Source organism: Arvicola amphibius, chromosome 6 (genome assembly GCF_903992535.2).
Source record: "Arvicola amphibius chromosome 6, mArvAmp1.2, whole genome shotgun sequence".
NCBI classification, from domain to species: domain Eukaryota; kingdom Metazoa; phylum Chordata; class Mammalia; order Rodentia; family Cricetidae; genus Arvicola; species Arvicola amphibius.
The window spans coordinates 8,661,226-8,687,093 of record NC_052052.2 but is presented as its reverse complement, the minus strand read 5'-3'; the positions used below and the strand labels follow the sequence as shown (position 1 = coordinate 8,687,093).

General features: G+C 45.6%; 1 protein-coding gene across 8 annotated transcripts in view; it reads right to left on the bottom strand.

The window, feature by feature from the left end:
- Vps13d (vacuolar protein sorting 13 homolog D) overlaps positions 1–25,868 on the bottom strand; it is a 220,483-nt gene that overhangs the window by 159,471 nt on the left and 35,144 nt on the right. For 7 of the 8 annotated variants that reach the window (XR_005285964.1, XM_038335369.2, XM_042055363.1 and 4 more), the window contains 10 exons: positions 24,128–24,260; positions 19,622–21,835; positions 18,263–18,414; positions 14,204–15,232; positions 12,286–12,376; positions 10,540–10,666; positions 8,700–8,880; positions 7,300–7,479; positions 3,141–3,363; positions 69–279 (listed from right to left, as the gene is read on the bottom strand). Coding sequence is in view for 7 of the 8 variants with exons in the window: in XM_038335369.2 (XP_038191297.1) it covers positions 69–279; positions 3,141–3,363; positions 7,300–7,479; positions 8,700–8,880; positions 10,540–10,666; positions 12,286–12,376; positions 14,204–15,232; positions 18,263–18,414; positions 19,622–21,835; positions 24,128–24,260 (4,541 nt within the window). In the remaining variant the exon portion in view is untranslated. The remainder of the gene's footprint in view (positions 1–68; positions 280–3,140; positions 3,364–7,299; positions 7,480–8,699; positions 8,881–10,539; positions 10,667–12,285; positions 12,377–14,203; positions 15,233–18,262; positions 18,415–19,621; positions 21,836–24,127; positions 24,261–25,868) is intronic. The other variant, XM_038335371.2, reaches the window with a different exon arrangement.

Here is a 25,868-nt window from a genome sequence, read left to right as displayed (position 1 = left end):
CACTTACCTTACAGCACTGATTCCAACCTACCAAGATTCTGCTTACAAGGTATTCAGATAACACTCACTTGTCCAAATTCCTCTCCACCTGCAATTTCAGTCTACAAGGCTCAGTTAAGAGACTTCCTCCTGTCTGGCGCACAAAATAGGAAGGGAAGATCAGGTCCCCACTACTGCTGTCGGAGGCTTGAGAGCCCTCTCTGGGGTGTCTCTCTGCAGCAAAGATGTCCATGTCCTGCAGATCCACGACAATGCAATCCAGCAGGCAGACATGGTCTTCTGCAAGTATCCAAGGAAAAAGAGGCAAGGACAAAATTAGCACTCAGAAAGGGCTGGGCCTGAGCAAACTACAGGATCAGAGTCCGTTCATTCTGTCCTTGAAATTCAGAACCAGTTGCCCTGCTCTGCACTACTCAGAAACGTGGCCATCAACTATGAGGCCTTAACTACGGCCTCAAGAGCCCAGCATGCACTGTATCCAGCTCTGTGTCCAACACATGCTGCTGCCTGCACTGCCCTCCACACTAGCCATGCTGCTCACATCCCAGCAGCAGAAATCTTTTTTCACATACCATGTTTAACCATTTCTGCTACCACTGATCAGACCCAAACCACCTTCACCCTTGCCTACAACACCTCCACAAACGATTCTCCATTGTACCTGCATAATTCCACATTCTTTCAACAAAATACCTAGACAAAAAAGAAGCAGACTGAAGTGTTCTCTTCCTTTAGAAACTTCAGGGGCTGTTTAATCCAAAACTCTGGAAACTCCCTGCAAATGACTGCAAGGCCCTACATAAGCCCCATAGCCCACTTGTCTGACCTCATCACAAGCCATTCTCCCATTTGCTCTCCAAACTTCAGGTTTCCAGTTCTTTGCATCTCCAAAAAGGCCACACTCTTTACTTCTTGGGAAGCCTCATCAGTACCATGACCTACCTACCTCGATTTACGTCGGGTCTTCAATTTCCTTCTGTCTTTCCCATAACATGTACTATAACATATGAGCACCATGTTTACCTAATATCTTTCTCCTGTCAGTACCACTCTGGGAGGAACTGTATCTATACATACACAGATACAGGGACAGAGTATTCTAACACCTCGCATTAAGTAGGAGCTTGGTAAACAGTTCTTGATGAGATGATTGCAATAAAAAATATATAAAAGCCATGAGAGCAGAGCTAATCTACGAGAGAGGTGTAGAACAGTGATGACATGGCCACATGGAGACGATAGGGACAGCTGTAGAACGTAGAGCCACATGGAGACAGAATAAAAACCACAGCCTTCATCCAAGGCCAGGTACCACAGAGAGACGATAGGGACAGCTGTAGAACGTAGAGCCACATGGAGACAGTATGAAAACCACAGCCTTCATCCAAGGCCAGGTACCACAGAGAGACTATAGGAACAGCTGTAGAACGTAGAACCACACGGAGACAGTATAAAAACCACAGCCTTCATCCAAGGCCAGGTACCACTGATGAGAGAATTTTAGTAAAAAACCATCAACTGGATAGGAGAAATGATGTTGGGACAGACATATTCCTGGAAAGACATTCCAAATCTCTGTGTATATTTACACAAGTTCACATATATACACCTGTACAATGCCCATGTACATTCATTTGTGTGTGGAGGTCAAAGGTCAGTGTCTTCCTCAATAGTTTGAGCACATAACCTGGAGCTTACCACTCAGCTAGACTGGCTGACCAACAAGTCCCAGGGATCCCTCTGCCTCCGCCTTCCCAGCACTGGTATTATGGCCACATACCACTTTGCCCAGTTCTGTTGCTGTTACTGTATAACATGAGTGCTGGGGATGAAATGCCAGTCCTCGTGCTTGTGTGCGAGCCCTCTCCTACTGAGCCATCTCCCTAGCCCAGCCCCATCTCTTCTTACAGGTATCCACCTATGTCAGGCTGGCGGCATGTCTAATCGTCACTGTCTTAACCACTTGTAGCTCTTGTAGAATGAGTCAGAGCACCCATCAGAGTTCAGAGACAGAGTCACACCGGTCAACTGTCTCCTTCCAAAACTTACCATCCTGCTCAACCACTTACTAGTCACATGACAAGCCAAGTTACCTCATCTCTCTAAGCCTTTCACTCCTCCCTCCCGTGAAGGGGAGATAAACGCTGAGCAGGGTGCTACAAGGATAAGTCCATGCAAATAAACACAGTGGCATCTGGTTCACTGATATGTTGAAAAACAAAAAAAGCACAATCATGAACAAAATTATCTGTCATCAGCACAGCCATTAGTCTCTTTGGTCTCACCTCTAGGACTAAAAGGTCCTGCACGGAGTCCACCAGACCTCAGGTCTATCTAGCAAAAGCAATCAGAACCTCCTTCAGCTGCCACCCTGCACTGCCCACGGTGCAGCCTCACTGGGCTCATCTCAGCCAGCCGTACACTATGCCTCCCTCCCAGCTGAGTTCCTCAGAGAAGCACCTCACTTTCCAACATGGCATCCATCAGCAACAGACTGAAAACTCCAGAGCAAAGATTAGGCCCAGGTTCAGAGTAACAGATTCTTACAGTCACACGACGGCAGAGTCACAACCCTAACATTGGAGAGGAAGAGGCAGAATGTAGAGGTCAGGCTAGCCTAGGCTACTTACAGAGCCCTGTACCGAAAAGCCCAAAGAGGGAAGGAGATAAAAATCAAAACCAAGAGTACCCATAGCAGGATGACTCAAACCAGAGAGTCGTTTTACAGCACTTCCATCCTTAAGCCTGTATGACACCAATCTTAGTGTCTTATTCTGGGGAACGAAACAGCAGCCTGCAAGGACGGGGTCTGGATAACAGCTTATGAGGACACAGAGCTGAGGGCTGTCACCATCTGCTGGGAGCCATGTGGACATGTAAGAGTCCCACAGATAACTGAAACCCTCTTCCTTTCTATCGCATCTAAATGAATCTACTTTAGAAGTTATCTGAGACTAAACACACCTAGGACATTCATGCCTCAAAAGCAGCATGAGGCCTGCGTGGTCACGGCAGATGTCAGCCTCCATCACATCGAGGCATCATGTCAGCCTCTGCCATGTCCACACGGTCCACAGAGCTCCTAGAAGGGCTTCAGGACAGCCCTACCTGCACTGTGCAGCTCGCTCTTCTTCTCTTACCTGGGCTGCTGGAACTTTGGCTAACAGGTGGCATGGCCTGCTGCCCTCGCTGCTTGATGGAGGCACTGGGTACAAACTCACTCTTCAGGCTGCCAAGGCCCACTCCTGCAGGAGGCATCATGAACAGCCCCTGTCCGTGGGGCCCTTTGGGATCCTCTGCGCTTGTCATCTTCTTCATGCTGCGTTTGGGTGTGCCTGTTGGAGAAGCTGAAGGCACAGATTCCTAGGAGGAATGAAAGGAAATTAGAAGGCAGAGATGAGGGGGTAGCAGGACCTTCACAGGCTCAGAAACCGCATCCTAGTCCCTAAGTTCTCAAAGACTGCAGCAGATCCACTAACCTCAGACTCCAGGGACAAGAAAGTTGTGGCCATGACACTTATCACCTCATACACTTATCTTCAAAAATGTTACCAAAGATTACATTCCTGTTGAGAGCTACAGCAGCATGGCAAGAAGACACTGTCTTTTGGCTCAAGAACAAATACCAATTTCGGTCAAATTTAACCAAAGCAAATTTCTCAACCATGCAATATATTTACTGCTTTGGGGGAGAGAGAAGCTTACTGTAATAATAATAATAATAATAATAATAATAATAATAATAATGTGCCTGGGGACTGCGGAGGCGCCTAGGTATGGAAAGGATCCCTGGGTCAGATGCCCAGCACCCATAAACTGGATGTGCTGTCACACACCTGTAAACCCAGGTAGCAGTGGAAGCGGTTCAAGGCTATCCTCAGCTACACAGCAAGTTTGAAGCCAGCCTGGGATATAAACAAAAAGTATCTGATGGCAATATGACTGCAATACAATTACCCCAGGAAAAAGTTTATGCATTCTGGTTTCCCCACATGCACTACATTTGCTATCTAAGTAACCACAGAAATGAACCAGAAGGCAAACAGGAGGCTAGCTGCCCGTGTCAGCTTCCTGCTCACACAGAGGAAAGCCATCCCTGGGATTCTGTGGAAAGACAGGACTCTTTTCTTGCTGAGAGCTTTTAGTTGATTCCACAGAGTGAGTCTGTATTGGTGTTTCAACTTCTCCGGGTCCTCAGGACCCCTCAGAGCCCTGTCTGTGTGTGGCTTCTGCATCATGGGACAGCTCCTTTCTGGTCCTGCCACATGCATGCTGGTGGCATGCAAAGCAATGGTTCTCTGCTGCTTACCGCTACAAGGCTGACTCCTCAGCTTTGTTTGGACTAAAAGGTGAAAACCCTGTGATCTCTCCACTTCTTGGGCAGTAATTACAACTAACGGTAACACAAACTTCCTGCATTTTTCAAAAGATTGTTAGGTAGATGCTATCCTATAAATGTTTCCACATGAAAGCGGCCCTAGTGCTCTGGTGACCTCGCTGCAGCAGCGTTTGTTGTCCTTCCACTTCACTTCCCTCTACATCCTCTCTGTCGCTAGTTCAAATACATCAACGGCTTCACAAGATCAGGCTCTTGAGCAACTCTGCCTTAGAAATTATGGTTTAAGCACAAGCTATGGCTGAAAAAAAGAAAAGGCAAGAATACGCCAAAAACCCAAACATGTCTTCTGTCATATGGGGTTTTATAGGAAAGTGTCTCTACATTTGGAAGTCATAAAAGCTGAGGGCACACGTGCTCAGGCGATCTACAGGCTCCGCGTCAGGAGTATTTGCTGCTTTTGGGCCGCTGGACTGCGCATTAGACTCACCTCACAAGAGCAAGAACATCTAGAGGCAAGAGTAAACGCAACGTAGAAAGGATCAACACAGAGACCGTCAGTCAGCACTGGGCTTGTATGAGGAGAGGAGAGGAGAGGCGACCTGCACGGCTAAGTGCACCAGATCACAGAGATCTGCACAAGTGACACACTCCACACAGCCTTATGGAATTCCACTCAACAACCACGAGTGGGTAACACAGCAGCTTCCCTAGGATTTCTGGATATAAAATAAGGTCATTCAGGAAGCAGTAGCCAGGGCTAAAAAGACTCTTGATACAGACCTAAGAAAGGTTCCTCTACTCAGGCAAGAAGTAATTTCCCAAAGCAACCACACACAAAGGAATGAAGCAGGCCTCTCCAGCAGTGAGGCAGTCCAAAGGGTCAGCATTTAGAGGTTTTGATTGGTTTTATTTGGTTCTATTTTAAGTACATGAGTGTGAACTGACTGCTGAATGCCATAAGGTTGGTTTTTTTTTTCAAAATAACCAAGAGATGAGAGAGAGAGAAAGAGAGAGAGAGAGAGAGAGAGAGAGAGATCTACATTGTGCCTTAAAGAAAGGGTAATCTTTGTAGGTGCAGTCACCTAATATAAAATCCTCAAAAACAAAGGCAGGCAAGGTTCATCATTAAAATGCTATAACTTGTGCTGTTACTTGGCTGAACAAAAATAGGAATCTTTTTGTAAAAACATCTTGAAATAGTTTGGCTAACTTTAGAGCACACTTGTTAGCTCAGACACAGACCCATCTGATGCAGACAATGAGCCCATTCCTTTTTCTGGAAAGGGAGAGAAACAAAACAATGCGACTCAACTAGATCTCTGACTACAGGTGATCCCCTGCCTCAATCATTTAGTGTGAGACCTCAAATAAAGATATATGAAGACACATTCCAAAGAGCCCACCCACTCTGTGACTCCTGGACCTCCAGGGAGGGAGAGGGCTAGAGACAAAGAGCCAGCTCATCAACAGAGCTTGCGCACTGGGCGCACCATTACCAAGTCGCTAGAGACATACACAAGAGAAGGGCATGCTCCAATGCATGCGAGGGAAGTCCCTGTGCTCCTCACCCTACAACACCGTGCCCTACACATCTGTGCATCCCACTCTTCAGCCATGCCTTTTCTCCCCCCGCTGACCACTGTCAAGGAGCCAGCAAAAGTGCTTCTCCCAAGCTCTATGAGCTGTTACAGCAACTTACTGGACCTGAGGAGAGATTGTGGGAACCCCACTGGTTAGTCAGAAGCATGAGTCACCTAAACCTGTGGTTGGTGTCCACAGTGGGCCCAAGCTAGCTAACTTCAGGCAGCTGCACCGTGACTGACCTGACTCCCAGCACGTTTCTACAAAGGCAGAAAATGGAGGGGTAGGGAAGCCCACACACAGCTGGTGTCAGGAGTGCTATGAAGAAACAGGGTTTCGTTTTATATGCAGAGGAGTTAGTACCAAATGACATACAGTGGGTGTCCAACAAGCGTCAGCTGCCTACTGCTGTTTCTGCTGTTCTGATGAGCTAACAATCAAACCTTACACTCATCTCCTTGAGGCATATCTCCTTCCTACATTAGTAGCTGCTGGACGACAAACAGGCACAGCTGGCAGGGATTCCAGTTAGTGTTTTTCCCCGCACACTAAAGATGAGTTTGTACCAAATAAGCAGAGGGAATGAGGGCCTGGAGACCAGCAAGGAGTGGTAAGAGCATACTGTGCAAGGCATCTGCTATTTAGAAATGTCACTCAGGCTCCGGGAAGGCAGACACCAGTGAGGGGATCAAAGTGTCTCCAAGGCCCGCTCAGTTTTGGAGCTAACTGGCTGTTCATGCTCGGAGTCCTAGCTTTCCCAAATAGAGAGTGAAAACGCTGGCAAAGGTTCAGCTGAGGACCTCAAACACGACAGGCAACAATGCCCAGGTCATTTCAATCTGTAGCAAGACACAATCTAACATTTTACCACTATAATATTTTTAAGAGTATTCAGGTAAAAACGGGACCAAATCAGGAAAACTGCCCATCTAGAAAGGAATGTCTTTCTTCTTTAATTTACTATTACTATGTAGGTGCATGATCTATATGTGAGTGTGGGTACATGTGGGCAACAGCAAACAACTTTTGGAGGTCAGTTCTCTCCTTCCCCTATGGGTTCCAGGGACTGAACTCAGGTGGTCAGGCTTGGTGGCAATTCCACCCCACCCCCGATGCTTTTATACTTATAGTGTGCACTGTAACCAATAGAAGACTGGACCCTCAGGGTTGTTGGCTGAAATAAGTTCATTGCGCTTAATGAGGGTTACACTTAAACTATTGCAGTTGAAAGGTTAGTTGAGATGTCAATAAGATGTTAAAGAAATCTTCCAGCCATGGGCCTCGAAGGTAACAGCAGCCTCTGAGCCATGGACTGGGGATTTTTTAGTTTACATCCAAATTCAAGCTAAACTGAAGAGCTGCAGATGCTGAGGGCTCACCTTATCCTGCAAAAAGGTTCCAGGAAAGCCAGCGAAGAGAAACTTGTTCTTGACTTTCAACTTGCCCAAATTTGCTACTATCAGATTATTTGATCTGGAACTTTCTGGGATGAGAAGCACAGGGGCACCAGCCTCAATATCCAGAAGAACTCTCGAGCATCGCTGAGCCTGGTCCCTTACCTGGTAAGAAAGGAAAGTGCCCATAGGCTCAGTTAATTCCCCAATTTTATAATCAAACATCCATGGGGATGAAAAACTTTCATAAACTTATACAGCAATTAAAGAATATAATAGTTTATTTGTGGCCACTAGAGTAAATCAGAATAAGAAACAAAATAATAATGGAAAGTCCCCAAATACTTGGAAATTAATTTCATACTCCTAAATGACCTACAGATTAGAGAAAAAATCATAAGAGAAATGGGAAAATAGTTTTACAATGATAATGAAGAAAATGGATTATGAGACATGTGTGATGTAACAAGGACTCTTATCTTACCAACTACGTCATCTCTCCAGGTCTGTGCCATTTTTAAATTTGTTTGATTAGTTTGGTGTTTGTTTGTTTTTCAATACTGTAGACCAGGATGGCCTCAAAATCAAGAGATCCACCTGCCTCTGCCTCTCAAGTGCAGGGAGTAACAAGAAACGTGTGTAACATCACACCTAGCAATTTATTTAAGGCACATAGGTGTGTGCCTGAATGTACATGTGTACTACATGACTGCCTGGCATGTAGGAAGGTAGAAGAGGCTCTCAAATCCCCTGGAACTGGAGTTACAGACAGTTAACAGCCACCATGTGGGTGCTGGAAACCAAACCTAGGTCCTCTGCAAGAGTAGCCAGAGTCTTAACTACTGAGCCAGCTCTCCAGCCCCTCTGTGCTACTTTTAAGAGAAAAATACAACCTTACAGTACAAAGGGGCTTGGAGAGAGGCCGTTCTAGGAATTAAACCTAGTGTATCACTGAGCTACATCCATAAAAGGACTTTTTAATTTATTTAATATTTGTGTGTGTGTGTGTGCACATGCACCCATGTGTTGGGTGGGAGCATGCATTCCACAGCATACATGTAAAGGTCAAAAACAATTGTATAAGATTCCTGATGGCAACCTCTGATGTCTATATGTGCCTGCATAAGCAAGCAAGCAAGCACATGTACACACACACACATGCACACACCCCGCACTGTTATTCTTTAGATGCCTGTTTGTTTTCTTACTGTAGACAGAAAGGGTACAGATCAGGATGGGAGGAGACAAGAAATGAGAGGAGCTGGGAGAGGGGAACCATAAATCAAAAAACATTCTATGAAAAAAAATGTATTTCCAATAAAAGAAAACAATTCTTTTAAAGTTCTATGGATCAGTCAACTTGAAAAGGCCACTTGGCTACCCACCGTCTGACCCTCAACAGCAGCTCGCTGGCGCCCTAGGACATCCTGGAGCTGAGTGAAGTGCTGGATGAAGGCCACCACCTCTGCCTGGAAGCGCTGTGTGTGCACATACTGCACAGAGGCCATCTGCAGGCTCACGCGGACGTCATGCTCCCTCTGGAGCAGCGGGTCTGGCTGCCCATATCTGGAAATTAGGAAAAAACAGGGCTAAGACATGTGCAAGATTTGAGTATTAGAAGAAAACTCAGGTTGACGTAAGGGATCCCCTCCAATCTTTAGCTTTAGCTACTAAAATGGAAAACCCTTAAAACAAGCCTGTTAATAATTTAATAAGGACATTAAACAAAAGTGTGGTGTGTGACACCCAAGGCTACAAACAGGGGGCACCCGCTGAGCACAAAACTCACTACACCTCCAGAAAACACCAGCGCCACCTCAGTGCTGCCCTTGCACAGCCTCTCTGGTCCCTGCTGTAAGGGACTGCAGCTGCTCCTGGCACAGACTGTGACAATATGGGTTTGGGGAGTAATTTAAAAGCCACAGAGAAATGGAAGCAGCAGAGCTAGTGCTTCTAGGGAAAGGGGATTTCTGCAAAACAGAGAGAAATTGCCTTTTTACATCAGTGAAATGCAGACACTGTCATGTCGCGTGAGGTTCAAAGATGAACAGAGGCCTTTTACAGTCACTTGGAATCTAATGGACTGTGATGATTACACAGGACACGGTCGGCTGGGGACGGATTCGCATTTACCAAGAAAAGCACTTTTCTATCAAGCAAAGAATTAGGGATAGCACTAATCATCTCATTTGTTGTAGAATCATGCCACCGGTGTGTATAAAATAAGCAAATCACAATACGTCAAATTCTCAGCAGAGTGTGGCAACCTCACAATGAGAAGTTCTCAGACCAGGAGAGAGTGAGCTTAGGGGGTTCACTAGAGACTGAACCCAGAGCTTTGAACAAGCTAGCAAGCACTCTTCCAGTAAGCTACATCCCAAGCCCACAGATGGTTTGGGGGACCATTTTCTCAGCACACTAAAAATTGGGGGAAGGCTGAACAGAAGCCTTGACTGTGCATAATACCGAAGGGCGGAACTGTACAACCGCTCTTTCTAATACCTCTCAAGAAGCTGGAAATCTCATCCAGGAAAACCATGCTTTAAAGGAAGCGGATAGGCCAAAAGACACCTTCCAAAATCCAACAGGAATTCATTTAAGTTGCACTTATGATCAAAAAGAGTACGCTCACATAACTCAGTGTGAGCAGGGCTCTCGGGCTGAAATCAGGCAAGAATGCTCAGTGCTATATGGAAAAATAGAGATTGCTCAACTTAGGCCCCCATTCAGACAGAGGAAAGGTGGAACAGAGATTAAGTGACTTGCTTCAGGCCACACAGTTGGCAGGAACTGAGAGAACCATGGTCTTCTGATAATTGGGATTTTTCAATCCTATCCCGTATGCTCATGACACTAAATTATCTCCAAGCAAATCTTCTTTAATAAAATTCAATATAAACCAGGACTCCTCACAAGCTAGATCTTTTTAATTTTACTTAAGAAAGCAAAATTTGTTTCACTGTTTAGTCAATAAGAATTTCAAACACTGAGTTGTCACCAGCTTGGTGAGCAGGGTTTGAACCCCAGATGGTGGGAGGAGAGCAGCAGCTCCACAAGCTGTCCTCTGACCTCCATACGCACACTGTGGGAGACACAGAGAATAAACACATGTAAAACAGTGTTTAAAAGGGACTCCAGTCAGCAGTGATGGTGACAGAGCTGGAGAACGTGATGTTCTACAGCAGGTGACCTGACACAGCCAGAGAGAAGACATGCGTGCTTTACTTGAAAGTCTGGAAGATGAGCGCCTCTTCTCCACTTGTGGTGAAGCGCTCTCTGTAGAAGTCTCCGTGTGGCGTGAGGTCACTCAGGGACAGGCTTCCAATGCTTCCCTGCAAGGCCAGGTCTCCCTCTATAGTGTTAAAATTAGAACACAGGATTATGAACATATTCTAAAAGTGTTTAATGCATCTCAATTAAAGCAGACATGCACCTGCCTCAGACTTCCACTTTTTAATCAAACTAAATGTCAGAGGTAAATTTCCAGATGCCAAGACCCCAGAAAAACCTTTGATGTGCTATTTCTAAGGGTATCAATGTCAAAGTATAAAGGAGTTGAACAAGTCTAAACAACAACGTCTACACAAGCCAGCAACACCGCATACTAAGAGGCACATCTACCACGGGAAAGAAATCAAACTAATGCATTTCCAACTTAAAGACAATACACTGGCAGCTGCAGATAGACCAGAGCACTGGTTACAAGTGAGAGGACCATCACAAGGTCTATTCATAACAGGAATAAAACAACAAGGGAGGAAGTGCCTGTGTCAGCTGCTCAAGCAACACTGAGTGGCTTGCAGTGACTTGACAAAAGAAGAAAATCAGCTGTGCGTGGGGACGACGGTGCTGACACAGATTGGAAGTGAGTCTGCTGCCAGGGGCACAGCCCGGGGTGAGAGGATGGAGATGGGTGCTAGGGCACGTGTACTGGAACGTGAGCATAAAATGGTCCTTCCAATAATGCCAGGCAGGGTGCAGGGGCTGGTGTACACCTGCAATCCCAGCACTCAGAAGGCAGAGGCAGATGGATCCCTAGGAGTTGATGCCTGGTCTCATGGAAGTTCCAGGGCAGTTACTGAACTACTAGTTCTACGGGACAAAACCAATCGTAACTTTACCCAGCTGTCACCATGATCACCAAGGTATACATACACCTGTGGCAGGCCAGGTCAGCTCCCCAGGGATTCAAAGGCATCTATTTATTTTTTGATTCCTAATGTCTGCTAACAAAATTACCATGATTCTCCCCATTAAAGACCACTCTTCTAGGATGCTTTTCTAAAATAACGCCAGGCACAAGACCTCTGTATCAGTTAATCTTTTCTCCAGATGATATTCTTGACTTCATGACAGTGTCAGCATCTTGGTCTTCACTACTGCATTCATTACACATCCCTTCAGGAAGGGCAGCATTAGAGCTCATGCTTTATAAACCCTATCACTTAGAACATGGTATTCTAGTAAGAATTCCAACCTGTAAAAGCCCACCAGAAAGAGGCCAGCTTTGCTACCATCCCCTTCTGCAGAAACCACACCCTCTCTTGGCAGCACTCCTACTTATAGCACCAACAAAATGAGCTTGTCCCATTTTTCCACAGACAGCCTTTTGACCTGACTGTCTTCCAGATCTAATTATTAATCTCTCCCCATTTCACTTTCAAAACTACCCCAATTTAAACAAAAAAAAATTTATCTGGGCACACTACACAGATAGATGCTAGGGGCCCTTGGGATGAGATGGGACAGGAACAGGGAGAAAGTTATACCATTACCTGCCTTTGTAATAAGCCATCCAGACAATGCTGATCCCAAAGCCAGGATTGGGACCACCACCAAAAATGATGGCCATACCAATACCCACCATCAAGCCACAGATGTACACCTTATTGGTGTGTGAGGAAAACTAGTTTTGTGCTGGGTGCTGGAATACTTACCAAGATCATGGGTGTTTGGTTTTGCCCCACTTACCAATCATTTCCACATGTGCTGCTAATTTGGACACATTTGCTTTAGCCAGCTCACTGGTGGCCTTGCTCAGCACAAGAGAAAGCGAATGAACCTAGGACACAAGGTACAAAACAAAAAGCAAGTCAGTGAGGGAACAAGAAACAGCAGGACAGAATGGGTGAGAATGGGGACAGGCTCAGAAAGGTGAAGGTAAATCTTATTACTACCATGTGAATCATCAAGCCTAGCAGCAGACACCTCCATCCACTCACTGGACAATCTGACCAGCCCTGGAATCTGCTTTAAAAGACTCCAGTGGAATGGGAATGCAGGTGATGTGATGAATTCTAGTGGAGGAAATATTGAAGGTCATGACTCATTTCTTCCATTGTGATATATTACAAATCCATCATAATAAAAATGTTCAAAAATCCGTGTCTCAAAAAATACATTGTGGGGCTGGAGAGATGGCTCAGAGGTTAACAGCACTGACTGCTCTTCCAGAGCTCCTGGGTCCAGTTCCCAGCAACCACACGGTGGCTCACAGCCATCTATAATGAGATCAGGTGCCTCTTCTGTCATGCAGGCAGACTGTTATGTACATAATAAATAAATCTTAAAAAAAATAAATATGGTCCTGTGCTCCTAGAGCAGCAGTGCAAACAAAGCCCCCAGGAGCGCACCACATCTTACCATGGTGGGAAAGGCTTCCTGAGGCAGAGCCTTTATAACATATCAAATGCAACCAAAGAATGGCTGAACACTGCCATTTCCAGTCACCTTGCTAGGCCCAATGCCCCTGAGCCTCAGAGCGCAGCCAAGCAGTGTGTTCACCACCCCGCTGAGCAAGAGACAGAGCTAGCTTTTCAGCCAACTAAGTAAGAGACAGAACAGCCCCCCACCCTACTCACGCCCCCATCTCTCCTCCCAGGTGTCCCCTTCTAGAGGAGGGAAGCCTGCTGTGAGTTAGAGAAGCAAGAGAACACCAACATGGGGAAATAGAGTTCCCTTCCTGGCTGCTCCCAGTAGTGCATGCAAGACCCCATGCACCAAGACATGCAGATAAAGATCTTCCTCCCCAGGCATACAGAAGTGACCAGCTGCTACTGCACAGGTGCCAAAACATGCCTGTATTGCCCTGCGCAGTCAACTCAGCATCCCTGCCTACTGTTCCATCACACAGCAGACTGCCTTAAATCTAGTCTTAAATGCTACCCTTATGGGTTTTTTAATATTTACAATATGAATATCAAGATTAAGTTTCAAGCATGGCAATCCATATCATAATGAAAACTGTGACAGCAACCATTCACTGGATACTTGCTATGTGCCCCATACCATGTGGAGCGTCGCACATTAAGGCTTGGGACCACCCTCTATACGGGCACTGTAACACAGCACCCAGGTTACTGATGAAAAAGCCTGAGGGGAAGAGGGGCCCTCATTTCCCAGGCCACAGCTACAGGTTACAGTACAAGGGCCAGGACTCCCACAGGCCATCTAACGTTGCGTACTGCACTCTGCAGCACCCTGCGGCACGCTACGGCAAGCCCAGTGGCAGTCAGTGATGCTGTGAGAGGGTGGGGAACTAACAAGGAAGCCATGCACAGAAGTTGCACAGAAGAAGCTTGCGACCATGCACAGACTCGTGGCTAAGTGGTGCACACAGCCCTCATGTCAGACGGGCAGTGAGAAAACAAAAGAAAAACAAAAGGATTCCCTGGAATCACATAGCTGGGGGTAAGACAAGATGCTTAAACTACATATTCTCTCTGCCTCCAGATGAACTTTAAAACAAAGCTCTTTCCAAGACATTGAATGTCACTAATGCCTGTATTTCTCAACAGACAGACAGAGACTACACAGCTCTTTGCCAGGACAAATGGAAAATGCTCACATTTAGATATGATTCAAACTCATCTTCAGAGTGTAACGATACCTTGAGATCCAGCTTGGAGTTCACGGGCTCCTGGAGCTCAGACTCCACGGAAGTGCTGGACTCCGACTTCACATTCTGTAGAGGGCCCTCGGGTGGTACCTTCATGGCATGGTTGTCTGCAGTGGAGCCAATCCCAAAAAAGTCCAGAATCACCACCCAGGTTTGCAGGGTGATCAGCACATCCAAGCAGTTAAAGTCAACGTCGACGCTCCGGTTAACGCGATTGTAACTAGAAGAGAATTCTGGGTGTTTTTTATCCACCAAGAATATATTGATGTGGACCAAGGAATCGTCAAATTTATTCTTTCCAGCAAGCTTGGGTTCGTCCACTGTGGGAGAAGGAGGTGGGGTCAGGGGGTAGCTGTTCTCCTGAACTTCCTTTTGCTTTTTCTGCGATGTGGAGATGGGTCTTTGATACAGCTGAAAAACATTAGGAGCTTCCTCCATGTGGGAAGGGAGAGACCGGGGCATGTCGGGATACTCCACAGTGGATACCAAAGGGCAGGACTGGGAGAGATACTCCTTCTGGGATAAGCTAGATGGCTTGGGAGCCCCTCGAGACACCATCAGGCTCTTATACTTGGAGTCTGGATTCTTCTCCAGTAAGTCTTCCATGAGGAGCGAGCGCAGGGCAATCTGAATGGATAAGGTCTGCGGATGGTCTTTACTGAACTCCACCTCAAAATCCTGAAACTTCAAGCTCACCAATCCTTGGGCCCCCAAAGTCAGGTCCCCACTCAGCTGAACCTGCAGCTCTGATATACAGAAGTTGGCCTGAATCTGAGTGAAGGCTTTGGCTTCCTTCACAGACAAGGACTTCTGGGAGGTGCTAGAGAAGCTGGAGTGGCTGAACAATCCGTTGTCCTTCCTCACCACAGAAGGTTCTCCGCAGGAACTGAGAGGGGGCAAAGGGGAAGCAGGGCAGGGGGAGGATGGGGTACTGGCTGCGAACTTATTCAGATCTTCACTGTACACAAGGTTGTCCAGTGTCTGTAAAACCTGCTCATACACGTGCTTGGCTAACACCACCTGTATGCAAAGGGAACAACCCAGTTACTCCAGAATCATTTTTTAAAATGGATTTTTAATTCTGTGTATGGGGGGCTATACCGGAGTGCAGGCGCTCACAGAGGTTATAAGAGTCAGACCCTTCCCCACATATACCACCCCACACTGAAGTTACAGGCAGCTGGCAGCTGCCCAATATAGAGGTTGGGAACCTAACCCAGGTCTTCTGGAGAGCAGAGAGTGGCCCTAGGCACTGAGCCACCTCTCCAGTCCCCGACACTATTCTTATCACACAGACCCTAAACTCCCAGCTGGTGTTTCTGTTTACCAAGAAGCTCTATGTGAGCTGGCATCAAGGCCCATCATTTCTTTTCATCCTTTCTTCTTTCTGCCCATTTCTATTCATGAGGCTCTCCCTAGCCCCTTGCAGAATAATCTATGCACATCAACATGTGAGTGCTCCTTGTATGCTTGAGAAGGCAAAGCTACTCTTTCTAACCACACAAATAACTGCGGAAAGCAAGGAGGAGACTTCCAAGAGTCTATGTGGGCACAGCACAGGACTGAATGCGAGGTTGTACACTACTGCGCAGTCGGCGGGACAGGCAGACTGTGGGCACTGTACAAACCACAATGCTCACCTGCAGTTATGTTTTTCTTGGTGTGCGTTGTTGGGGCTGGGACGGGACCCAGAGCCCTGTGCACGATAGGCAAACACTGTCACTGAGCTGCACCCCCAGCTTCTTACTTTCTTTTAGTTAGAATTTCTTATTTAAAAATATTTTCAAGTACATCTTTTTTTTACTAATTAAGGGCAATTAACAGAGGGATTCCAACTCATAGATAGAGAAATTTTGACAGACTTGGAAAATGACCGTTCTATAACCCCTAATTTAATCTTCATCCCCACAGAGTTCATTAGTGGAATGAAGCAACAGAAATGACTGACAGGGAATTTTACAAGTGAAGAGATCAGGCTCTTTCCACCTACACAACCTCGTCAAACGCAGACATTGTGTGATAGATATAATGTAACCGGAGGTGCATGACAGCATCTGTGACAGTCTAGGCAAAAGAGAAGCAGAGCCAAGAAAAGACCCAGAATCCAGAGAAGTCTGTGTAGTTCATGGCAGAAACACGTTCAGAAAGACACAAACAACAGCCAATGCTGTAGAATACTATTTTAAGGTGTGTTGCTTTTGTTTAGGTGCATGTGTTTTACTCTGTGAAGCTGTGATCCTTTGCCTGTCTAAAACACCTGATGGTCTAAAGAGAAGAATGGTCAACAATAAGGCAGGAGCAAGGATAGGCGGGGCTGGCAGGCAGAGAGGATAAACAGGAGAGAAGAGGAAGAGGAGGGGCAATGAGAGAAACGGGGGTGAGGGGGAGGACATCAGGGCCACCAGCCACAGGATAACAGTGAGAGTCAGACATACAGACCTAAGGAAAAGCTGGGGGCCAGGGGGAAAGCAAAAGGTAGATGGAATCATTAAGTTAAAAAAAAGAAGTTGGCTATAAACAAGACAAGCTATGGCAGGCCATTCATAACTAAGAATAAGCCTCCCTGTGTGATTTATTTGAGAGCTGGGTGGTGAGAAGTCCAAAAAAAGTCAAAAGACTAAAGAGCCCAAAAAGAGTAAAATATTACACAAAAGATGCTCTTACAAAGGACCCAAGTTCAATTCCCAGGACCCACACTCTCGACCATCTGTAACTTCAGTCCCAAGGGAGTTGATGACCTCTTCTGGCCTCTGTGGGCACTAGGCACACATGTGGTTCACAGACATACATGCACATAAAACACCCATACATGTAGAATAAAAAATTTAATTTAGAGAGAGAGCTGGGGAAGGTTTCTCACCCAAAGGCCCACACCTAGGAGCCACATATTCCAACAGAGATAGAAATACGTGGTCCTGAGTTCACTTCAGAGCCACTGAAAGACAAACTCGTCACCAGCTACACTAACAGAGGGTCTCGACAGATGGTCAACTGTCCTAAGATTCTGAGGACATGTCGTCTCCTAGCCTTACTCTTTCCTCTAGTACTGTGAAGTCAGAGAGGAAAAAAAATGTCACTTATGAAGGAGAATGGGTACATGCACAGCTCACACACACGCACGCTATCTGACCCAGTTCTGTCAATGGCTCAGATCACACTGTTCTACAGTTTAGTCTAAGTGCATACAAAGTGGGGTGAGAACTGCTTCCTCCTGGGAAGCAGCAACTGGCTTTTGGGCATGGGATTAGAGATCCACTTTCTTCCTCTGTGACACAGGAAGAAAGCCACAGCCCAGGAACAAAATGAGGTGACAAAAGGATGGATATCATGTTGATGAGGGATCCTGGCACTCAGGAGGCTGAGTCAGGAGGATTATGATTTCAGAGTCAGCCTGGGCTACAGAGCTCTTCCGTGTCTATTAGAACAAGCTATCAACAACATGAATGTTCAACATATATTTTCCTTCCAATGCTTAATATACATAAATACATACCATTATAATCTGAGTACTATATGCAATATAAATATAAAATAAATACAGATGGGCTAAAGAGATGGCTTAGCAATTAAAAGCATTTGCTGCTCTTGCAGAGGACTTGGTTTCAGTTCCCCACAACCACATAGTAGCGCACAATCATCCATAACTCTAGTTCCACAGAATCAGGCCCCCTCATCTGGCCTACTTGGATACCAGACACATACACAGGGCACTACACACACACACACACACACACACACACACACACACACACCAGTCACATGCATAAAACTTAAACACCAACTAAATGTCCCTAATCTGAAATCCAAAATACCCCAGAAATCTGACGCTTTCTGATAACTAATCCAACATTCAAAACGTTACCAACCTAAGAGCATTTCAGACACCAAATTAGAGACCAGAGATGCTTGACCATAAAGGTTTGGAAATGTCCTAAATACACAAAGTTCCAAAAGCTAAAATGCATCAGGCCTCCCACCTCTCAGACAAGGAACACAACCTGATTGGATCTCAACTGCCCTGACCTGAAAATCAATCCTGTGTTTATTTACCTGAACTGGGTTGACGAATTTTCCTTCAATCTTCATGATGCTGGATGTCCCCAGGTCATCTGGACTGAGGGAAAAAGTCAGCTCAGACTCTCTCTCGATAGGGATCTTCTCCAGTTTAAACTGGATGGTGGTGTTGTTCAGGATATGAAAGGCTGGCAGAAGGGACAACAATGACAGACCATGAACACTAATACCTGGTTTGTTATTGATAATCAAGTGTCCTGTATATAAAATGAAGTCCAGGGATTCTCTGATGCTGGGTTGGTCTGAGTCTATAACTGAGACCAAAACTTACAACAAGTCAGAGGGTGATGGCACACACCTTTAATCCCAGCACTTGGGAGGCAGAGTTCAAGGCCAGCCTGTTCTATAAAGTGAGTTCTAGGACAGGCACCAAAGCTACACAAAGAAACCCTGTCTCAAAAAACAAAAAACAAAACAAACAAAAAAAAAAGACTCACAACAAGCAGAACCACAAGACAAGTTTACACGAGGGGAAAAGGTATTTTCATGACATTTTCTGCTTGACAGCTTCAAAATATGAAATAGCAAAGCTGGCAAAACAGCTCAAAGGCTACAGACTATCTTACATTTCTCTTAGCCTTAAAAGCTAATTTTCCAAAACAGACTGCCTCCTTCCTTAGTTTTCAAAGACAGACAACAGCCTTCTCAAGAGGCCTTAAGACATAACTCTAACTGAACACCTTACTCCAGAGAAAACTGTACAGTAAGCATGAAGTGCAGGAGTGACCGAGTGCACGCCTAGCACACTCAAGTCCAGAGGCTGGCTCTCCAAATTCCAAATGCATGGGTGGAGGACCTTCTGAGAAGCACAGGCACTTTCAAAGGCATTAGTCTCTTCAAATCCCTGATTCTGGAGCTGGACTGCTTGGGTCTAACTGTCTGCTCCAAGAACACAGACATGAAAACATCACTGCCTGACACCTGCACTGGTCCCGTTAGAAGACGACAGAGCAATGGACGATCATAACACCCAGAGAGCAAGTTTCCCTTCCGTCTACATTCACCTCTTGTGCTACCCAAGGCTGCAATATTTAACTAAGAGAAATGAACACCTTAAAACAAAAGAATAGAAAGAGTGTATGAAATGAGGTCACACTACATCCATTCACTGAAGCGCCTCTGGAAAGAGCACTCAGCCAACAACAAATACTCCAAGAACACTCTTACATTGTCCACAGAGACAGTAAAGCCACACCAGGCCTTCCTGAAGCTGTTAAAACAGCACTATGACTTTCCACACCTTACCCAGAGATAACCCTCAAAGGGGCTATGCTGTTTTCAGGACACACACATAGCAACTGGCTTTAGAACTCAAAACTCGGCTCTGCTTCTTACCTTGGCCTCGATGCAGAGATTCAAAGAAATCATGTCGTGTAAAGTGAGCCTCCTCCTGACTGTTGGCACTGGCAGACCCAGAGGGCGGGCAAAACATCCGACTGACTTCTGGTCCTGCACCATCTCTGGCTGCCAGCTGAGTGCAATTCAAAGAATAGAGCTTAATGTCTTTGATTTCCACCTGCAGGCGGTCGCTTCTGGACTCATCATCTCCTGCCACAAAATTCTGGATAAATATCTGTCCCAAGTGTCCCACCAGCAGCTCAGGACTCCCAGGCCTCCGCGGGATAGAAACAACTGGAGACTCAATGTTTATGTTCAAGATGAGCTTCACAGTGTCCGATCGAGGGGAAGGAAGGCCAAACCCATAGATTTCATTCTCCTCCAAGACAAAGGGCTCCCGGGTCTTCTTTGGGGTTTCGAAGAGTGACACCATCTCACTGTACTCAGCAGTCTTGGTGGCTAACACTGTGGTGACTTTGGTAGCTGCACTTTTCAACATACTGCGAAAATTCTCCTCCAGCTCGTCCATGGACAATGTCAACTCCTTCAGGAATTTGGCGGAGTGGTTATAATGCAAGGACGCCATCTTCAGGTTGAGGAAGCACTCCTGTTTGGATTTCTCTACAAACGTGAAGCTCAAAGCTTCGCTCAGAGCTGCATCCTCCATCCTGACAAATACGCTTTCAAAATAGCCAATGTCGCTGACAATGTTCTCGTAGCCTATGGAATTCCCAATGCTGACGACATACTGGTTCTTCACATTGTCTTGTGTCAGATCCATGAGCTGCAAACAGCCAAGGGAACCACTCATGTCAAATGAGCTGCCCATCGATACATTCACTTTTGTGCCACCAATACTGGCCGTTGCGATTTTCCTGCCCTGTCTCTCCCCGTCGGCCAGCCCTACTGTCCGAAGCAGCAGGAGGTTGAGTCTGTGGATCTCTACAGCAACCTCGGTGTTCTGCTCATAAGTCGACTGAATTGTGCCCTGTTCTCTAAAACTTCTTTCTAGGTCAGTCATCAGAGGCTGAGGACTCATGTCATCCTTTTCCTTGGGGAAGGACTTTTGAAGAAAACCAATGAGCTCCACAATTGTCTCTGGGTTTAAGATGATGTCCAAGTTATTCACCTGAAGGGAAATCACCTGCAGTGTGCTGTCCAAGTTCATGGATGGACACTCCGAACTCACAAACTGATACTCCAGTTTAATGAGGGACTCTTGTTCTTTGGTGAGTATTTTCTCCAGGGAAACACTAGTGGCTGACTGGTTGTTCAGGGTAGCCACATCAGTTAGGAAGGCCACATTAGGTCCAGAGACAGGAGACTGGGCCCTGCTATCCCGGAGGCTTCCTGTGGGAATATCAAAACTCAGGTTCTTGTGGGAAGCCATCAAAAGGTCAAAATCAGCACCGTAAGTCTGCATGGTGTCCACCAGGAGCAACCCGTGAACAGTCAAGGAGACTTCAGCATCATAGGGCCTCTTCACAAAGTGAGCATTGGTGCCGAACACCTTGAGCACAGAGATGTAGCGCCCACTGCTCTCCACACCAAGCTGCATGCAGTTCACCTTGAATTCCGCTAGGAGGAGCTGTGACTCCACCAGCACCTCCCGTGTGTGCTGCTCTAGCATCACAATGCTCTGGGTCAGGTTCATTACTGAATCTTGCAGGCTTCCTCGTGGGCCTTCCTGGGGGAAAATCTTCTCTCTGATCTGGGTGTCAGAGGGCTTCATTTCAGGTGTGGTGAGGAGAGCAAAGCAGTTCTTTAGAGCAGATATCTTGTCTTCATTGATGTGGATTTTTAAGTCTGGTAAATTGCCTGAGAGCACAGCCCCAGGGTACTTAGGGTCTGATGTGTAGATTAGCCGGCGTTCTAACTGTAGGTGAACATTGAACTTCTCAACCACGTGTGTTGGCCCCACATCGATGTCCTGCAGACGCTTCCAGTTGTCTCTCACGCGCCCCACCATAACCTGGAGGTCCATGAACGTCAAGGAGTATCTTTCATACATTTGTGAGCTCATCAGATGAGCCTGAAGCTGTTCCTCACTGAATTCCACTCCAGAAAACGGTGGCGCTTTCTCTCCACTGCTGCTGCTAGTCTCTGGAGGTGGGGTACTGGGAGGTGTGGCAAGAGGGGTCTTATATTCATCGTCACTAAACTGATTCTCTTCAGAGGCTGACCCGTCCCCACTTTTCCTCCTAGAGTCTTCTATAACAAAAAATAAAAAGACTGTAAGTAAAATGTCTATTTCCTCCCTCCCTTCTTCCCTTCTTACAATTAGGAGGGCTGGAGAGACAGCTCAGAGCTTAGGAGCACTTTCTGCTCTTGCAGAAGATCCAAGCTGGGTTGCCAGCATCCACACGGCAACTCACAATCACCTGTAACTCTAGTTCCAGGGAATCAGATGTCCTCTTCTGGCCTCTTCAGGCTCATACATACATGCAGTGCATACAAACTCATACAAACGTACATTAAAAAATAAATTTTTAAAAAGAATCTCAGTCACATGGTGGTGGCCCATGCCTTTAATCCTAGCACTCAGGAGGCAGAGGCAGGTGAATCTCTGTGCGTTTGAGGCCAGCCTGGTCTACAAAGTGAGTTTCAGTACAGTCAGGTCTGTTTCACAAAGAAACCCTGTCTTGAAAAACATAGATAGATAGATAGATAGATAGATAGATAGATAGATAGATAGATAGATAGATAGACAGACAGACAGATAGATAGACAGACTAGATAAATAAATGGTAGGGGCTGTAAAGATGGTGATGGTTCAGTGGTTAAGAACACTGGCTGCTCTTCCAAAGAACCCATGTTCAATTCTTAGCACCCACATGGCAACTCACAATTGCCTATAACTCCAACTCCCTGGGATCTGACATCTTCATGTGAATGCACATAAAATAAAGATAAATACGTTCTTAAATAATAATAATAATAATAATAGTTATTATTATTATTATTATTAGATGATGATGATGATGATGATGATGATGATGATGAAGAAAAGGAAAGCTTCTACCAAACTGAAGTTTTTTGAGTGGATGAAAATGTCAGGCACAACAGTGTGTATCTGCTATTCACTCAGTGTGAATCTACATATTAAACTGAAAAACAAACACAAAGAGTAAAAATGTAGGGTTGTGAGAAACCCCAAAGCTCACGCTGGGATGCTGAGGCCACCAGCTACTGCCAACATCTTTGCATCTTGTCACTTGCAGAATTGCTGACACAACTCCCTATGGCATTCTCCAAACGTATACACATCTCCCTTTGTCATAGTGTTCATTGTTTCCCTTCTAGAATGTTCTTGCTCTATATAATATCCTTACCTAGCACATAAAGATGGAAGGAGAAAACCAACAGCACAAAGTTCTCTCCAGCTGTCAGATGTGCAATGATATGCATTCCCCCCACACATATAATCATAAGGAAACAAAATGTTAAAAATAAAAAATTAACCCTCTATCTCTAGCACTAAGTACTGGGAAATGTTTACTAAGATGTACAGTGTCACACAGAAGGACAAAGAGAGCTGCAGAGATATTCCTCCACAATCCCAAGATGGCTGCAATCAAGGTCAAATAACAAGGGACAAGAAAGATGTGGAGAATCTTTACAAACCAGTGGGCATACAAGCCATTCAGGAAGTAATCTGGTAGTCCCTAAAAATGTTAAACCTAAGGCTACCCACGACCCAGCACTCCACTCCTGGGTGAGCACGTGCGAGAACTGAGATCTGTGTCTCCACAGACACGACCTGACTGTGGGCAGTGGTACTATTCCAATGTCAGGGATGGGGTGGGGGTGCTGCAAATGTTTACTAACCAAGAACAGATAAATAAAACGCGGTATATCCATAAAGGGACAAGCAAAGGCCATGAAAATGAATGTGATCACACATACACACTACAACATGGATAAACCTTGAAAGTATTAAATTAAAAAGCCAGACATGAAAGGGAATGTTCAAATATTCCACAAGCATGAAATGTTTGGAACAGAGAAATATAGAGGCCAAAAGAAAAAGTCCAAGTTTGGTTGTCAAAACAGAGGGAAGAGGCGTTAGAGACTACAAGTGAGTTCAGACTCAGCCTGGCTGACCTGGACATTTTGAAAGGTGAGTTGTATCTCTTTAGTAGTAAAGAAACAACATGAGAACTTCCAAGGGATTTTGCTTGGTTTTTTTCCCCCAATGCTTTTGCCTGCATGCATGTCAGTGCACCACATACATGCCTGTCACCCAGAGAGGGCACAAGAGAGTGTCAAATCCACTGGACCTGGAATTAAGGATGGCTATAATCCACCAGGTGAATGCTAGGAACTGAACCCAGGTCCTCTATAAAAGCAGCAAATGCTCTTAACCACAGAGCCACCTCTCCAGACCCCAAACTTTGAAGTTTAAGAGTGCTATGCAAACCTCTGCCCAGCTGTACTTAGTGAAGCTCAGACAGACCAACAACGCACAGAGCAGGCTTCTGCTACCTCGCACTGACACTCTACCTTGGGTATTGGTCAGAAGCATTCTCCCAAGGTCCACAACAACCAGCACAGGATTCTTGAAGGTGAAATCATCCGGAAATATCACCTGAGGGGCAGAAATGTCCAGCCGGACAGTCCACCGCTTGCTTTCCTCCTGTGAAGGCAAAATAAAACTCAGTTGCCAGCCTGCTGTAACCCAAGAACTCAAGAGGCAGGAGGACCAAAGTTCAAGGCTTGCCTCGGCTACTCCATTTTATCACTGCTAAATGACTGCTGAGCAGCTTTGTGGAGGTGTCTAAACATTCCTGAAACCCAGCCAGGATGCTAGTCCTCAGAACTGCAACACAAGACACTTGTTGGCTAAAGGCATTACCACAGGCCAATGTTTGAAGTAGAGAGCAAAAGCTAGCAAATTACTAATTGGAGAAGTTGTTTGTTGTGACTGATGATCTATAAATTAAAATGGCTTTTGTTTGTAATTACAAGGCTTAATCATTTGAAGTATCATAGAAATCATGAAATACAAATTAATGTTGAAATCAAAATACTTTTATTTACTCATAGACCATTGGTAATCATAAACTTTCACTGGGCATGGTAGCACACTCCCTTAATCCCAGCACTCGGGAGGCAGAGGCAGGAGGATCTCTGTGAGTTCAAGGATAGCCTGGTCTACAAAGTCAGTTCCAGGATAGCCAAGGCTGTTACACACAGAGAAACCCTGTCTCAATAAACAAACAAACAGACAGACAGACAGATAGATAGATAGATAAATAAATAAATAAAAATTTCATGCTAAAGTATCTTAAAGAAAATATACATTCACATATTTGTAATATAAATAATATAGCATGTCATGAATTGGTACATTGTCCTTTTTGATTAAAATTTGCCTCAACTACATGTATGTGGTGAAGACTAGTTTATATATAAATGTAATGAGGAACCCACACCTGACACTACCAAAATGGCCAAGAATCTGAGACTAAACAGGTCAGGCACTAAGGAAAAACTTACTGCTTCTATTCTGCTGAAGGACACAGCAATAGAATGACACCTAATGTCCTACGACTGTACCCACAAGGCATCACTCAGCCCTCACCAGAGAAGCTTGTTTTTTTTCTTTCATTTATTTATTTATTAAGTTTTATTCTATATACTGTGTTTTGACTGCATTATGCCTGCAGGCCAGAAGAGGGCACCAGATCTCATTACAGATGGTTGTGAGCCACTATGTGGTTGCTGAGACTTGAACTCAGAACCTTCGGAAGAGCAGGCAGAGCTCTTAACCGCTGAACCATCTCTCCAGCTCCATGAAGCTTTCTTTTTGCATAGATGGTAATTAACACAGACCCACAATTGGACAACACAAAAGGTCACAGACCTTCGAGTGCTCAACCCTGGAGATGTCTTTATCAAACCCCTTCCCTAAGACTCAGGATCTTTCTGGAGGAGGAGGCAGAAGGATTGTACGACACAGAGGTGGTGGATGACTTTAAGGAAACAGTCTTCCAAGCACAACAGGACCGGTGTACACAGGAACACAGAGACTGCCGGTACCTACCAAACCTGCCTGCACAGGTTGAAACCAGACAAAATCCCATCCCCAACCAAGAAGCTATTTGCAATTGCTACCTGCTGGGAAAGAGGAAATCAGTTTTCTCTAGGAGTATTATCAACCACACTCCATGGCGGGGGGGGGGGGGGGGGGGGGGAGATGCCCAAGAGCAGTGAACCAACACAAAACAGACTCCAAGCTTCG